Raw genomic sequence first — 18,808 nt, 5'->3', positions numbered from 1 at the left:
ACTTTTGCTGTTGTTAAATGTAACAAAGTATATTATAATATATAGATAAAGGGCAAAATTAAGAGTTTACGGATGTAGTATACAGGGTGTTTCTTGTAAGGTGTCAAGCCGAAGGCAGGTGATAGGTGAGGACTAGACCTATCGATTTCACCCCCATGTATGTTCTACGATTTTTCATAGTTTAGAAGTTATCGTTAATTTTGAGATTTTTTCAAATTTTATGACCTAGTGGCTTAATTTTTTTTTATCTTTTTTTTGGGTTGACTTTTCTCAGATTTCTTTTTTTTGACAGATTCCCTAGTAATTGCAGATGTTTGAAAAAAATAATCACCTTCTTATCTTTGATGCAAGATACAAAATTTTTGCTAGAAACATAAAAAATATGCTATTAGCAGAACATTCTAAAATTTTCAACTGAAATGTATGAGAAAAAAAAGAATTTCCATAGGTCCAAAATAATTTTAAAAACTGCGCAGTTTTCTGAACTTTCATAATAACACAAAAAAACATGTACTTAATAGGCCATTATTTTCTGTAATCGCTTTACTAAAGTAGTAAGTCGGAGATTCCGTTACATGTTTTTGACTTTCTTAGGACTAAGTAATATTTGCAATCCCCTAAACTTACGTTATGTAGAACACATTTAGAGACAATAACTGAAAATATTATTTTTATCCACAACGTGGAAGCTCTTGCTCTTCATGTGGTATACAAAAGGGAATATGAAAATTTTGATGATANTGGCCTATTAAGTACATGTTTTTTTGTGTTATTATGAAAGTTCAGAAAACTGCGCAGTTTTTAAAATTATTTTGGACCTATGGAAATTCTTTTTTTTTCTCATACATTTCAGTTGAAAATTTTAGAATGTTCTGCTAAAAGCATATTTTTTATGTTTCTAGCAAAAATTTTGTATCTTGCATCAAAGATAGGAAGGTGATTATTTTTTTCAAATATCTGCAACTAATAGGGAATCTCTCAAAAAAAGAAATCTGAGAAAAGCCAACCCAAAAAAAAAGATTTAAAAAAAATTAAGCCACTAGGTCATGAAATTTGAAAAAATCACAAAATTAACGACAACTTCTAAACTACGAAAAATCATAGAACATACATGGGGGTGAAATCGATAGGTCTAGTCCTCACCTATCACCTGCCTTCGGCTTGACACCTTACAAGAAACACCCTGTATAAGGTTACAGTTAAATGCACTATAGGTTTACAACTCTGACATGCCGATAACTCCAGTGTACCTACCATGCTTGGACGAATTCGTCCAAGCTACCATGAGTTTACGTTAGGTGTGCTCGCTAGCGAGTACGTCAAAAATCTCTATGAAGATTTTGTTTCATGAAAGTAGCCGCTAGGGGCGCTGCACAATATGTCATACAATTGATGTCATTTTTTTACGCAGTCGCTAGCGAGCACACCTAACGTTAACTCATGGTAAGCACACTGCTGATTTAAGTAACCCTTTAAAATTAAGTCTGTCTCCATAAAAACAATGTTAACAGCATTGTTGTATTCCGGCAGTTAAAGGTAAGAGCCAGTACCTTTGTAATGAACTGGCTGACCTACCTCTAACTACCTCTAAGGCCGAAGGTGGAAGCGAGCTGATCATAACTTTCCTTCAGGGAAGATGCAATCCAAGAGCTTCCTCGTTATGGACAAAAAAAGAAAGAAAACTCTACATATCTATAGATCTGGTAAAAGTCGCGGGAATATACCTGGATGCGAGTAACGGTGGACTGGTCATTGTGAAAATCCTTGGGGGAGGCCTTTGTCCAACCGTGGACGTCATTTGGTTGAAACAAACGAACTAACTTGCAAATATTTAAAGCATTACCTCTTGGTAAGAGTGCCCCAGATTCTGCTTTACTTCCCTCTTAGTGGTGCGGTACTGGGTGATGCGAGGGATCACTAGAGGCTGCATTTTGTGCTATTGTCCACGGCGCAACAACAATTTTGATAGTATTAAAGCTGGAAGCAGGCGTTCACCGAACGTGCAAGGACCAAGACGCGTCTAGTAAGTACTTTACGTCACCGCGGACGCTAAGTTTGCATGCAACTGGTCTAGTAGTAAACGTCAAAATATTTGAAAATTACCTCTTGGTAAGAGTGCCCCAGATTCTGCTTCACTTCCCTCTTAGGGGTGCGGTATTGGGTGATGCGAGGGATCACTAGAGGCTGCATTTTGTGCTATTGTCCACGGCGCAACAAACATTTTGATTGTATTTAAGCTGCAAGCAGGCGTTTACCAAACGTGCAAGGACCAATACACGTTTGCGAGCGCGACAGCAACATAATTACGCGCGGGCGATAAGGATGGGTAGCTTGGGGTCAATGGACGAAGTTCTACATGCTCGGCGACTGGGCTTTAGTAAGTACTCTACGTCACCGCGGACGCTAAGTTTGCATGCAACTGGTCTACTAAACGTCAAAATATTTGAAAATTACCTCTTGGTAAGAATGCCCCAAATGCTGCTTCACTTCCCTCTTGGGAGTGCGGTACTGGGTGATGCGAGGGATCACTAGAGGCTGGACGCAACAACCATTTTGAGGTGCAATTGTGTAAAGCAATCGTTATCATTTGACAGTTCATAACGTACGATTATTCTGTCAAACGCTTTGTTTAACTGACTTTATCGCACTGTCAAATGATTACGATTGACTGTCCGTGGGGACCGTCTTTGCTTACATTTGGCCAAAACCCATTGAAGTAATATTACTACGTATACATTATAACTGTATGGCACCAAAAATATATAATAAAATCCCAGAAAACTTGAAACAATTACATAATGTTATGTTTAAAAAGAAACTTAAACATTTTCTAATTGACAAGGCCTATTATACTGTACAAGACTTCTTGAGTGACAAAATTTGACTAATTTTAATTTTAATTTTACTATCAATTATCAGATGTACCTATTGTTATTATGAATTTTAATGTATTATTTGACATTCTTACTTGACATATCATTTACATGCCAATATCTTGGTAAAACATGTTGTACCTATCACCTGTTAAAACTGTAAGACCAAATCATGTTGCTTTGTAATATGTTTTCACACATGTTTATGTAAATAAATATCTTTATCTTTATCTTTATCTTCGATAATCGAAAGACTGGATTGAAATTTCCCATACAAAGGCTTAGCCAACATGCATTTAAGACTCAATCAAAATCGAATCGAATCGCAACACCCGCCATTTTCATTGCGATTACTTAAACCCCGGTGATAAGCTTCGATTATATCAAAAACCAATGGGGTGAGTTGCACCACCTAACTTTGACCGTAACTATGACGTTAACCGGTGTTTTTTGTATGGAGTTTGACAGATTTTAGACGTTTGTCAAAGATAAACTAAGATGGTGCAACCCACCCTAAGGCTGTTTTGACAAATCCGTATCGCGATGTCGTTTTGACAGCTAATTTGACAGCGAAGCATAGACGTAAACAGAGAGCAGAAAGAAGGAAGAAACTAATTAAAAAAAAAAAGCTAAAAGAAAGTAAAAACAATCGCAAAGTCATAGACATTTTTTAACTTTTATTCGATTTTGAATGAACTTTTATGTCGCCGCGTCGTTGGTGGTTCAATGTGCATTTTGGCTGCCATTTTCCGATCGAATCGAATTACTGATGACGCGGCGACTGACATTAGTGAAAACTTCCTATTGGTTTGCGATGGCATTTTGACTAGACCCACAGGATTAGTTTGTCCACTACAAACGCCTAGAGTCCAAACAAATCAATCGTGACAGTTATAATTTTCGAAATCGCTTCGTGGAGCGAGTGATTTTGGAATTAGCTTTGTCTTTTCTATCTTTCGCTAGCTCACAATCAACAGTCAGTAGTTGTTGATATTATCAACAACTTTCAACAAGTTGTAAGCAATATCTTAAATATTAGCACAGCCTGTCTAATAGACATAGAAGTTTGTGTTTGATACAGTTGCACAGTCCACTTACGGAAAGTACGTGTAGTAGTTACATACAAGTGTACATTATAATTAAAAGTACGCGTATTTTTAGACTTATTTCAAATTACAAAAATGGCGACTGTCCTAAATAATGATTGCATTCCCTGAAAACTGTTTGATATTTTTGACTCTTACAGCAATATATCCGGTAGGACGTCCATCCATAAGATGGACTGACGACCTCATAAGGTATCAGGAAGGCGCTGGATACGGACGCTACCAAATATTATGGAAATCGTTGGGGGAGGCCTATGTTCAGCAGTGGAAGTCCCATGGCTGAAATATTGGCTAATTTTCTTTTACATTGTATTTTAATATCATCATCAGTGATGATGACCATCAAATGTCATGTTACGTCGATCGGGCCAGCTTAATGATTGTAGACGTAATAATCATGATTACTGTATAATCCGATCATTATCTGTCATGATGATGGTAGAGTTCTGTTCCGGTAAATAAAGAGTATGACCTAACATAAGCGGCAGCGGGAGACGTAACGGGAAATAGTGATAGTTTTATTTCCGCGCAAACGTTACAGAAAATATCATAGACTTTTATTACAAAAAGTTAAACTCGCGTTGATCACTAGTCTAAATTGTACAGTATATAAAATGTAAATGTAATTTTAAAGCAGTACACGTGTTCATCGCGGTATTAACTTTTTCTTAATAAAGGGGCTTGAGTCAGAATAGGCGTCTGATATGGTTCAAATTGGACTTCTCTCTTGAGTGATAAATGGCAGATTTATTAAAATCATCAATCACCGCCTTAAAACAGATATTACTAGAAACATATCACATCTTATCGCTAGGAAATGAGCTTTCGCAGATAAACTGTATCCGTTTTAAAAATGCCGCTTATGGCGATCCCGCTCACTCTCCCGCTACCGCTTGTGAATCATCGTACATCATGGTCATTCAGACGGTGATCAAAGTATCGACGAATGTTAAGTTATTTTTAAACGGCGTTACGTCAACTGCAACTTAGGCTTGCAACACCGGAAAAGCTTGTGGTCAAAGTTGATGTTTGATTAGGTCAATGGATATGGTAATTTAATTTGATGAGTACACATAAGTTGAGAATCATTGCCTCTGTCTAGTCGTTTAATGTAAAAACAAAACCTATTGTTACTAATAATGAAAATGATTACCAAAAATAATGAAAAGATAATGTACTGGGGGCGTAGTGCGAGTTTACGTCAAATGGATTCGATATCGACTGCGTAAAAAAGTGACATTAATGACGTATTGTAGTCCTAGCAGATACTTTCAAGAACTAAAATCTTCATCAATTTTTTTAACGCACTCGCTAGCGACGACGTTCAATGCAAACTCGAACTAAGCACACAGTTGCTCTCAATTTCAAACATGATCAACATTTATAAGTTTAGCACTAACCATAGCTATTGAAACTTAAACAAAGATGGCGTTACTAGTGCGCGAACCACTGGGCCAATATACAAGCACTAATTTTTCGATGAGTTACACATAAGTTGCGAATCATTGCCTCTGTCTACCCGTTTATAAATGTTATATAAGTCAAAACTTATAATCGGTCAAACAAAACAATTTTTAACTAAGTACAAACATCAGGCAAAAGTAGTTATGACCGATGCCCTTAGTCAAAAACAGTTTTGACTCAAAAGTTGTGCCGGACGGTATGGGGTAGCAACCCTGTGCGGACCCTGAATACCGTACGCCGACACGGCGCGATGCGGGGTGCAGCGCGAGCGGGGGAGCGAGACGAAGAGGGGCGGGGAGCGCAGAAATAATAACGCTGGTTGTGGTGGTTGAGACCGGTTCCTCGGAGCAGTGGCGAGAGCTTGGTGTTGTAGCTTGTTGAGGAGAAAACGNACCTATTTTAAAGTTTTGTGTCACTTTCTAAGGGTTGAATTTTATGGAATTGGGAAAGAAGTACCGAGTTTGAAGCGTTCATGAGCAGACATTGCAGTTTAATATTCAAGTTCTGAATTTGATTATTGATGAATAATAAAATAAATCCTACTAGCTCGATTGATGGTTTCATTTAATTTATTTAAACCAGGTTACCTATAATAATATTTTTTCGTTAATTTATGAAAATATTAAATTAGCCCGTAATCCTGATGCATAAAGTTAGCCTATTAATTTAACACAGGTACGACTGTACTCAGTGTTGCACTATCAAATGCAATTGAAGCGCCTCTATGCCAGGGTTTTTATGTTCCTGGTCAGGCTATAATATCTTTATCTTTATCTTTATTGATTTACATAATTCCACCTCTGATTGTATTTAAGCCACAACCAGGCGTTCACCAAACGTGCAAGGACCAATACGCGTCTAGTACTCTACATCACCGTGGACAGTGACGCTTAGTTAAAAATTAATAATTACCTCTTGGTAAGAATGCCCCAAATGCTGCTTCACTTCCCTCTTGGGAGTGCGGTACTGGGTGATGCGAGGGATGACTAGAGGCGGCCGCTGTTCCCTGCTGTACACGGCGCATTCTTCAGGGGTGATCCACTGTAACAAGAGAAATTGTTCATTAGTTTGAGTGTAGGACCCTGCTTGATGGACAGACGACCTGAGAACTGGTAGGGTTAGACCAGTGGTTCTTAACCGGTGGTCCGCGGACCACTGGTGGTCCCTGGAGGCATTCCAAGTGGTCCACGAAGACATCGTAATAAACAAGTGACGTGATGTGATGAGTCGAGTCAACACAATGCAAACGGCGCACAGTGGGCGACAAATCGACCTCCCCTTTCATAGGATTTTGAAAAAAAAAAAGTGGTCCCTGACAAGACAGAAATTTGGTAAAACGGTCCCTCGTGACTAAAGGTTAAGAACCACTGGGTGAGACAATAGTGCTTTGTGGTGCATCTTATGGGAGGTTTTCGTCCAGCAATTAGGGGGTTGCCAATGACTGAAGTTATGATTTTGTCATCAAATCATATTGCATGTTTCGGTTGCTCAGAATAATCATTTGTCAAGCAAAAGGTCGCAGGTTTAGGTCAAGAATTTGCAGATCCCGTTACGAAATGATACTATGAACTTTCACCCATTCAAGGTCTTTTAAGATTGTCTTCTTCAATTCCTTGATTTAATTTCCATATCAAAATCGTTGCAACAACTTCGATGTGAGAACTATTGCATTATTTTGTAACATTATTGGATAGTTAAAAGATTATGTATAGGATAAATAAATACAATTAGCAACCTATATCTTTACATATTTCCTTGAATAATCTCAGGTCTATTTAAAACTGAAATACCTAGTTATTTCGACCAACAAAACGCGTTTTCCTGCTAACATTCTCTCGGTTGAATAACGTACAGTTGACCGCACCAGACTATACATTTATTATAGCAAAATCACCCCTATTTCAAGTGAGTAAGAGGCCAGTGTGCGGTTAACTGTACAAAGCAAGCGTTCTTTGCGTTGAAATAATTTAAATCGATGTCGCTGCGCGCGCGCAGACTTGAAACGACTATTAAAGTGTATAATTATTAATTTATTTTGTGGCTAATGCTAACAAGTAAACTACTAGACACACTGGTCGAATTAAAATTGTTTTAGTGCGAAAAAAAAACTTAATTCGCTTGAAAATGACAACGCATTGTCAGCCTTATCAAAATCAATTATTGTGACAGTCTTGACGTTTGTCAAAGTTAAAGTAAGACGGTGCAACTCAGTTTGTCCACTACAAACGCCTAGAGTCCAAACAAATCAATCGTGACAGTTATAATTTTCGAAATCGCTTTGTGGAGCGAGTGATTTTGGAATTACTCGCAACTGTCAAGTTCGTAGCTTTGTCTTTTCTATCTTTCGCTAGCTCACAATCAACAGTCAGTAGTTGTTGATATTATCAACAACTTTCAACAAGTTGTAAGCAATATCTTAAATATTAGCACAGCCTGTCTAATACGAGGGCTGCACTAAAAGTATCGGGAATGGAATATTTCCACTGTTCCTGTCATATTAAAATCTATTTAATTGCAAACTCCAGGGTTTTAAAAATCGTATACCATTTATTTATTTAACAAAAGATTCTCGGTCGTATCACAAAGTCTTGTCAAACTTGTTTAGTCGTTGAGAAAATGGAATTGACTCGAGAAAATTCAAGAGCGATGATTTATTATGACTTTTGAAGTGGATTAAGATAAAAACAGTGTGTTGACCGGATGATTTCTGCATTTGGTAATGAAGCCCCATCCAAAACCACAATTTATCGCTGGTTTCCTGAATTTCAACGTGGACGTGTCAAGCTCAGTGATGATCCCCGTCAAGGTCGTCCAAAAACTGCAGTCACCTAAGAAAACGTTGATGCTGTGCGTAAGCTGATTGAAGAAGATCGACATGTGATATACCGCGAAATTCAGGCAACTTTAGACATTGGCATGAGTCAAATACNCGACCTAAGCCCTAATGATTTCTATACTTTCCCTAAAATAAAGAATAAATTGCGTGGTCAGAGATTTTCATCACCTGAAGAAGCTGTGGACGCCTACAAAACGGACATTTTGGAGACCCAAACTTCCGAATGCAATGGTTGCTTCAATGATTGGTTTCGTGTATGGAAAAATGTCTCAAATTTCGCGGAGAATACTTTAAAAAGCAATAAATACATTTTTAAATAGTAATGTTGTTTCACTTCCTTGATTCCCGAAATTTTCAGTACCGCCCTCGTAGACATAGAAGTTTGTGTTTGATACAGTTGCACAGTCCACTTACGGAAAGTACGTGTAGTAGTTGCATACAAGTGTACATTATAATTAAAAGTACGCGTATTTTTAGACTTATTTCAAATTACAAAAATGGCGACTGTCCTAAATAATGATTGCATTCCCTGAAAACTGTTTAATATTTACTCTTAAACAGCAATATTTGTAGGACGTCCATCCATAAGGTGGACTGACGACCTCTTATAGCTAGCAGGAAGGCGCTGGATACAGGATGCTATCAAATAGTATGGAAATCATTGGGGGAGGCCTATGTTCAGGACGTTCACTCACAAGGTGGACAGACACCTCTTTTCTTTCTATCTATTTTTTCTTGTTCGTTTTTTTCAGTGCCAAATAAACTATTCTTTCTTTTTTAAAGCTAGCAGGAAGGCGCTGGATACAGGATATTGGCTACCAACCGGGCGATATGGAAATTATTGGGGGAGGCCTATGTTCAGCAGTGGAAGTACTATGGCTGAAATAAAATATTAGCTAGTTTTCTTTTGCATTGTATGTATAAGTATTCTATTTTAATACAATCATCAGTGATGATGACCATCAAATGTCATGTTACGTCGATCGGGCCAGCCTAATGATTGTAGACGTAATAATCATGATTACTGTATAATCCGATCATTATCTGTCATGATGATGGTAGAGTTCTGTTCCGGTAAATAAAGAGTATGACCTAACATAAGCGGCAGCGGGAGACGTAACGGGAAATAGTGATAGTTTTATTTCCGCGCAAACGTTACAGAAAATATCATAGACTTTTATTACAAAAAGTTGAACTCGCGTTGATCACTACCTACATAGTTTAAATTGATATTTGGTATGGAAATGTCATTTTAAACCAGTGTTCATCGCGGGCTTAACTTTTTCTTAATAAAGGGGCTTAAGTCAGAATAGGCGTCTGATATGGTTCAAATTGGACTTCTCTCTTGAGTGATAAATGGCAGATTTATTAAAATCATCAATCACCGCCTTAAAACAGATATTACTAGAAACATATCACATCTTATCGCTAGGAAATGAGCTTTCGCAGATAAACTGTATCCGTTTTAAAAATGCCGCTTATGGCGATCCCGCTCACTATCCCGCTACCGCTTGTGAAGCATCGTACAACATCATGGTCATTCAGACGGTGATCAAACTATCGACGAATGTTAAGTTATTTTTAAACGGTATTACGTCACACTGCAAGCGACTTAGGCTTGCAACACCGGAAAAGTTTGCGGTCAAAGTTGATCTTTGATTAGGCCAATGGATATGGTAATTTAATTTGATGAGTACACATAAGTTGAGAATCATTGTCTAGACAGAGTCGTTTATATGCAAAAACAAAACCTAGTATTGTTACCAATAATGAAAATGATTACCAAAAATAATGAAAAGGTAAAGTACTGGGGGCATAGTGTGAGTTTACGTCAAATGCATTCGATATCGACTGCGTAAAAAAGTGACATTATAGTCCAGTGTGCCTACCATGAGTTTACGTTAGGTGTGCTCGCTAGCGACTGCGTAAAAAAATGACATTTAAATGTATGACATATTGTGCAGCGCCCCTAGCGGCTACTTTCAAGAAATAAAATCTTCATAGAATTTTTTGACGTATTCGCTAGCGAGCTCACCTAACGTAAACTCATGGTAGGCACACAGTCAATGAATGCTTTAACGGCGGTGTAGAGAGAAATCCGCGGAACACAATTTCGGACTCGGGACTTTATTTAGACTAGTTAGGAGGTGAACATAGCATAAGTCCCCGCCCTTAGCCCTTGAGCCGGCGGGGATTGTACAGCGTTCGGACGGGTCCCTAGCAGATACTTTCAAAAACTAAAATCTTCATCGATTTTTTTAACGCACTCGCTAGCGACGACGTTCTATGCAAACTCGAACTAAGCACACAGTTGCTTAGTGCAATTTCAAACTGATCAACCTTTATAAGTTTAGCACTAACCATCGCTATTCAAACTTAAACAAAGATGGCGTTACTAGTACGCGAACCACTGGGCCATAGGTCTGTTAATATACAAGCACAAATTTATCGATGAGTTACACATAAGTTGCGAATCATTGACTCTGTCTACCCGTTTCTAAATGTTATATGTATAAGTCAAAACTCATAATCGGTGAAACAAAACCATTTTTAATTGAGTACAAACATCAGGCAAAAGCAGTTTTGACCGATGATTTTAGTCAAAAACAGTGTTAACTCAAAAGTGGTTTTGACTATGAGTTTTCAATTAATAAATGTCGTTAAATATGAACTTGTAAGTTTCAGTTGATTTAAAATGCATAGCTTATTCAAACAAAATTGACTTGTAAAGACAAGCTGATTAAAATTGACTTGTTTCTGAGTCATGTTAGAGAGCCGCTTTCAAGGCGAGCGTGGACTGAGACTGAATGGATAAGAAGGGAAACGATTGCGTGGAATATAGGTAATTCACTATCACTGTATATTCTGTATCCACTGTATATACTCGTAGATAAATATAGTTAACTACATCTCTCTTATGTAGAGTCATTTTAACGTGCTTTCAAATCTGTCACAGGGAAGTGATTGTTTTACTCTAGGTTTTAACATCTTACGAGTACTTTAACCACAGAATAATAATAAGTACCTTTAACTAGGATAACAAACGTCAAGTCTTTCAAACTTCACACAAAAACACAGGTTAGTTATAAGTAGTTACCGATAAAAGTTAAGGTGGTGCAACTCAGCCTTAGAATTTTATCCCATTTTCAATGATGATTGAGGTAAGGTAAAGCATCTCTTTGAATCGAACTAAGTCTGTCTGTTTTCACGCTTAAAACCTATTCAGTTAAAAGATATAAAAATACATTTGAGATTCAGAAAAAAAGATAGGATAGGATTTTACGCAGGTTTTTGAAAATAAAAAGGGATTGCGCGGCAAAGTTTTTCTTTGACAGACTGAAAGTCAGGCGGGCAAAACCACAGGCAAACCCGGTATACCTACTTAATCATTTATATTATTATGAATATAGAGGTCATCATCCCAGGATGCGCACGAGTCGAACTGTGGAACACAGCCATCATTGTGCATGTGCTACAGGATGGGAACCTGACACGCTGGGATGCGCAAATTGCCTTACTGGGTTACATTTCACTTCGCAAATGTGTAAAGGATTTTGAAAATTGTTTTAGGCTTGAAATAAATTTTGTAACGCTGCTGGTGGTCCGTGACTACTATGCTAGAGGTTGGATGTTCAGTATCCGTACTAAACATTATTTTGTAAGATTGGGTGTTGGATGATGCAATAGAAAACATTTTTTTTTTAAGTTACCGATAAAAAGGTAACAAGTCGGTGCTGGACTCAGGCCCTAACCAACCGGTCAACATGGAAATCATTGGAGGAGGCGTATGTTCAGCAGTAAACGTCCTATGGCAGAAATGATGATGATAAAAAAATCCATGTAGTTGACTTCATTTATTTATTTATTTAAGGATAGTACACAGGACAATATCACTCTGTAATAACAATGTTTTTAGTAGATTTTGTAGGCTTGTGTTTCACAGTTTAGTTTAGACAGGGTAATTGGTAAGTAGTATCGATCCCATTATATTTAATATTTCATGACTGTTCTCTGTCTCTATAAAATAATAGCCGTGTATTTCTGGCAGAGAACAGGACCACCCCCATCCTTCCCATGGATGTCGTAAGAGGCGACTAAGGAAGAAAATATGCTATTATCAGGACTCCCCGAGCGAGGGGGATGGATGCCATATCCTCCATTTACATCTGGTAAATTGGAGAAGGTGCACGACCTAAAGACATCACTTTTCCTGATGCAGATGATGCATTTTCTGACGAACTACAGTTACAAATCGATCCTTTCAAATTACATGAATTTGACCACAAGTTGAATAACAATGTTCATCAAATTATTAGGAATAAGTCCTTTATTCAAAGAAACTAGCTACTCATTAAAACTTTGTTTTGTGTGTACAGTCATCAATATTTAACGGCGCAACAAACAGCCACCAAAACGATAAACTGCGGTTAAACCACATCCTTATTCGTTTAGGTCAATTGAATAGACTTCTATGTCTACTAGACAAAATTCAGATTGAAAGAAAGAAAGAAAGAAAGAAAAATTGTTTATTTGGTTTTATTCAAAATTATTGAACTAAAATGGCGATTGCTCACTGAGTTTTTAATAAGTATGAGTATCAACAACAATTTTAATACATTGGACTTTTTTGAAAGAGCTAGAGAAGTAGATTTATTTATTTATTTATTTATTTATTTATTTATACTTCAATGCCAAAATTATTAACATTAGGCGAACTTAATGATGCAGATGTGCCGTTAGAACTGCTAAGGTCGTAGACGATTAACAATTTTCTACTAGATAGGATAAATTCTGAATGGAGATATTTTCTTACCAAATTAGGTATTGATAAAAACAAACAATCTTTTAGTCAATTGTTACGATGACGTAAAAGATGTGCCTCGAAGCTAGCGAAAGTTGTAGTCGACAACTAACACTCAAATCTTTTAAAAAGACCGACAAAACGTTTTTGACAAAATAAAATAATTTTAGCTGTAATTAAATTTTTATTCAAAATGGCTTGTCTAGTACTTTACTTAGCAGTCTATGTCCATTTTTATTTATCTTTGACCCATTCTTTGACGTCACGTGGCCTACGATGCTGTTTTGTTTTGTTGATTCATAGTTGACCACATCATCTTCGATTGTGGGTTGAGTCTTGTGATGTCACAACATTGGTATCTGACTTGATAGACTAGAAGTGGATAACTGACTCTATCGAACGGATTAAGATGTTCTTTGAAGAAAAGGAGTAATTTTTTTGGAAAATCTGGTTGATTTTTCCTGAAATACCTAACTAAACAGGGAAGATTCACGAGAAGTGAGTTACGATGTTTGACATAGCTAATAGGAATGGAACCTTGAACTTTTCAGTTGGGAGAGTCCAAAGTTCTAACTACAGGACTACATAAGCATTCAAATCATGAAAATAAATAAAAACCTAGTGAATCATCACCTTTTCAAGGCGAGAGTGAATCTAATAGTCACTTACAGAGCAGATGTAGTACGTACCATCCTAGACTGCATCTCACTTAAAATCAGTCAGTTTGAAAAATACTCACACTCAGCCCTCAGGTGCGATTGCGATCATATACTTGCGTAAAAAAAGTAAAGAAATAACAGATAGTAAAATGAATGTTTGTATAATGTAATGTATATTTGTGCTTAAAACCTCTTTGAATGTTACCAAACATAACATCCAAACTCCTCATACCACCAAAAAACTTATCAATGGCATGACGTCACCATGAATGGGAGGCTCGACCGGACCTGACTCGCCTTGACCCAGTGCTTAAACACGGTGTTTTAAACCTCACAGCTCTTCCGTGAAAACAGGTGCTCAGTTACTGACAAGTGACACTTTAAAATAATGTTCAAAGGTCATAAGTAAAACAAGTGACAGTCGTAAAACAAAAGACGTTTAATTAGCGTTCATGTTTTAGAACGATTCGAATTTAATTAAAAAAAAAAATTGCGTACAATGGTCTGAAATTGCGAAAAATGGTCTGAATATATTTAATTTTCTTCGTGACAAATGTTACGTTAAACCCTATTAAATTTTTACCAGTCGTCTAAGAATAATGTCTTTCTTTTTTTCAAGTTTTTAGTTTCTTCAATACGAGTAAGTGAGGAGGTTCACGATTCGGTTAGTATTTTTTACCGATTTTGATTTCTGATCCGATTTACATGATTCTTTTTTTGTTCATAGGAACGGAATAGTTGCCATTTGGTCCCATAAAAATTTGATTTAATTTGGTTGAGTAGTTTTTATTTTAAGAGCATATTTGTTATTGTTCATAGTCAGGTTACTGATTGAACAAGCATTTATGAGTTATTTGATAATATACATAATACCGATAAAGCGACCTTTTAATATACTGTGATAAGTATTGTTTACGATCGGGGAGGTGAAATATTGCATCATAATTAAATCACAGCATTGAAAGTTCCTGTATTGTTATAATAACTGCTGTACATTATCCTAGCTCAGTAATATAATTGAAAATAAACAATTCATGTATCTAATTAACATGACAAGCTACGAGAAAATCTCGCTCATTATTTTCAGGTCATTTCATTTGGTCTTCAGTGCAGGAGCACGACTCTCTCTAATTTACCAGAAGAAAATGGAGGATTTAGCGTAAGTTATAGCCCGACGGATTAGCAAGCTGAAGTGGCAATGGGCAGGGCACATAGTACGCAGAACTGACGGCCGATCGGGCAGCAAGGTTCTGGAGTGGAGGCCGCGTACCGGAAAACGCAGCGTGGGACGTCCACCCACAAGGTGGACCGACGACATCATAAAGGTAGCAGGAAGACGCTGGACGCAGGCCGCTACCAACCGGGCAGCATGGAAAGCATTGGTGGAGGCCTATGTTCAGCAGTGGACGTCCTATGGCTGAGATGATGATGATGATAAGAGGCGACTAAAGGACAATTTCGTTTTCTTTCGATTATGCGAACATCTGGCCACCCTAGACAAAGGTATCAGCGATAGACAGTTGAAATCTGATATCACTTGGCTCCGGAATTCTTCTCGTAGTTACATCGCTCTATCGAACCGATTTTGAAATTAAAACTGTCACAAATGTTTGTTTGTCTAGCTAGGAGACAGGCTTTCCAAACCCGATTGGTCAGCTGGAAAAGCTTGCTCCACCATAAAAAGCATAGCTGTAAGCTTGTAGCGAGCGGGATTAGCAAAGTGAAAGTCAAAGTTTTAGTACTTAGGCCCTTTCCAGGGTCCTTATACACATCCTATATAGCCACCATACCAACACTGTGGGACAACATAGGGGCTGGTGCTGAGAAGAAGTGGCGGAAGATAATATCAAGTTCAAGAGAATCTAAGAAAGAGCTCCATCCGCCACATAAAAATAAACTTAAACAAATGACCATTGCCTTCATCGGAGCCAATCTACGAGACAAGTCAGTCCTTAATTTATCTTTACAAGTTGAATCAACCGCTGACCTCAGTGTCAGCGTGAATGGGCAACTCCATTCATTGTCTCCATCTCTCTCTGACTTACACAGTGTTGTAATGCAGGAAAGAGACGGCAAAGTCCGGAAACAATGTCAATAAGATGCAATTAGCGACGACTTTGGATTGGTACGTACAATGACAGCACTAATTGTAGAACGTACAGTGTTGATTTAAAGAAATGAAAGAACGTTAAAATGTTCAGGTGAAATGAATGACAAATTTTGTTTAAGAGAGCTGATTGTTTCAATGTTACTAAGTATAGACAATTCTGTGATTATAAATATAGAGCTTTTTCACTCTCTATGTTCTTGGTTCAGTAACCAGGTGTGACAAGTTTTGTAATTGTTCCTAGTTTTGTTTGAATATTGCAGACTTGAATCCATTTTATTGACCTAAAAAATATAATTTCATACTTAAGCGGTGGTTGGTTCGATTAAGTCGTGTGGCTCCTTAACAACGTCACTAACTTAAAAAAAGAAAAAAACCTTTAACATGTAATCTTTCTTTATTTCCTTAGTACCCAGATTTTATTTAACTTTATTAATATTCAAATAGGTAGTCAATTTGTTTAGTTAAATTATCCTTTTTTATCAATCAAAACATTCCACATTAATGCATACTTGTTTATTTATTTGAAGATAATTAAAGATTTCTTTGAAGCGTTTGGTAGGTACCTACTAAGACTTATTTGCGTTACGTAAAATTAATTAGGCAACTGGCCTTTTGATATATACAATATTACATAAACAATATAATAATGTATGTTCCTTGTTAGTATGTTTATCGTAAATTAATTAATAGTTTTAATGCATTTCTAATCAGTATTTTCCTTGCAAACAAGGATCAACTTTAGGACCTACACGTAATAATTCAAAATATTTATCTATGGTATCTGTATCCTTCTTGTAAATGACAGATACAAGGCTTATCATTAAAAAATAAGATTTATTTATACTGTTTAATGACTTAAGTTCTGGCAGAGGTTATCAGGAAGCAGTTCATCATTGAACTGCGTTTATTTTCCAAATTAGTGCCTATCAAAGTTTTTATAGTCTGCAACTGACTTAAAATTTGTATTTCAAAGATGTAGATAATATAATTCTCATTACTTAAGTTCGCGTTTTGTCAACTCTTTCATTGTGCAATATGTAAGTAATATTTTTTAAATAAATAAATATACTATACTTAGTCCTTCTAGGTACTAAGTACAAGTTTATTATAAATGAGAAAGTTTGTGCTGTTGTTTGTTGCACTTTCACGCAAAAACTACTAAACGGATTTTGATGAAACTTTACAGTATTTTTTTTTACATCAGAATAAGGTATAGGCTATAAATTATAACTATATTGACTTAATAATTGGCAAATTACAAATATAAGTGTCAAGTAAGTCAGTTTTTTGTGACAAAATGAAATTCAAGCGGATAATAGTTACTATGATAGATCGATTTATTATTATAATGATCATACGTAATTCGAGAATAAAAAGCATAATAGACAAACTAAACTGCTATAAACCAATCGAAGAACCAAAGACAATAATCTTGAAGGTATGCATCCTGAATGAAAACTAAACGCGTTTAAAAATAACCGTGATTATTCTTTCATCGCCGGATATCCTAACGATATCTGCTTATTTTTAATTCCAATTCAGTTTGGGACATAAAAATCTTTCAACTGTAGTATTCTATACTATCTAATGTAGGTACCTACTTCTATGTATACTACAAATATTTTAAAAAGAAAAGATTAAATTGTTTGTTTGTATTGAATAAGCTCCGAAACTACAAGACTGATTTGAAAATATCTTTCACCATTATTCCACATTTATTCCTAATGAACATAGGCTACAGAATTTATATTGGCGGTACGAAGTTCGCCGGGTCGGCTAGTGTTATGTTTAAAGTGCTTTTATTAATAACTAAAGTTATTTATATGGTTTTATTAATACTGAAGATAGGATAATACTGAAAAGGCATAGGTACTGATGTTTTGGTTAGAAAATCTATTTTTATTGGCTAAATAACTAACAGTACCTATTATGATTTATTTACCTTACATTAGCAATTTGTTTACTTATAATTTATAATGCAGGATGTCTACCGCTTATCTGTATTGGCGCCAAAAATGACAGCGCGTTGCACATGACGTCAGAAGAGTGTGTCATTATTGACACCATAGATAACCAATCAAATTATAAGAAAAATAACTGCGTCATTTAGACCCGTATTAACAAACTACACCCTATGAATCTTTTTCTTTGATAGTTTTATTTATTTAGTATTAACATGGAAAAACCATCACAGTTCTTCTACGCCAATATTATTATAGAGGAAATATTTTTTGTATTGAAATAGGGTCCAAAATATTAGACCGATTTGAAAAATTCGCTAAGTCAGCTAGTGTTTTATAAAATTACTTACACACATGTCATAAAGATTAATTTTTGTGATTGGTCTTAATATTAAAATTAACCAATTACAGGTTTGAACCTATTATTAAGTTGGACTCAAGTTTTGAATGTAATGTCATGATACGGGTTTCAGCATTTTGAAGAACAAACGAACTAGAAATTGTTGAAACGGAAAAAAGTGTTACGGTCATTGTGAATGCAAAATAATTAATATTTATTTGATTTAAAGTCTGACTCTACTTGCATGATTAGTCATTATAGGTAATTTTGCTTTATTGCTATCATGTTTAACTGATATAAAAGTAGGTTAATGAGTAACTTTGTGGTTAGGTAATTTAAAATACCTACTTATACATTACAAGTATGCAGCTCTGTTTATGAAAAACATGGGTGGGTTATTAATTGAACTAAATGAAAAAATATAATTGAAAAGAATTACCATATACAACTCTATTATGTTGTAATAAAACCCAACTAGCCCCATAAATTCAAGAATTTTCACATTTTTATACAAAAGTGACATTTTCATTCTAACTCGCCGTTTTTCGTGAAACATAGACGGAACGTTTTTCGTGAAACGTACACGGAATCAACGGTATTTATTACGTAGTAACAGTACCGTAGCTTTATTAACGTTTCGTTAACGTGTTACTACATG

General features: G+C 36.2%; 1 protein-coding gene across 2 annotated transcripts in view; it reads right to left on the bottom strand.

Moving 5' to 3' along the window:
* The window catches only part of LOC114360851 (uncharacterized), a 143,556-nt gene that overhangs the window by 11,313 nt on the left and 113,435 nt on the right, over positions 1 to 18,808 (bottom strand). For both annotated transcript variants that reach the window (XM_028315678.1, XM_028315679.1), the window contains exon 2: positions 6,356 to 6,484. In XM_028315678.1, the coding sequence (XP_028171479.1) occupies positions 6,356 to 6,484 (129 nt within the window). The remainder of the gene's footprint in view (positions 1 to 6,355; positions 6,485 to 18,808) is intronic.

This window comes from Ostrinia furnacalis, unplaced genomic scaffold, assembly GCF_004193835.3.
Source record: "Ostrinia furnacalis isolate ACB-3 unplaced genomic scaffold, ASM419383v2 OfSCF5188, whole genome shotgun sequence".
Taxonomy (NCBI): Eukaryota; Metazoa; Arthropoda; class Insecta; order Lepidoptera; family Crambidae; genus Ostrinia; species Ostrinia furnacalis.
Note: the sequence above shows the minus strand (reverse complement) of the source record. Positions and strands in the feature narration are given on the sequence as shown.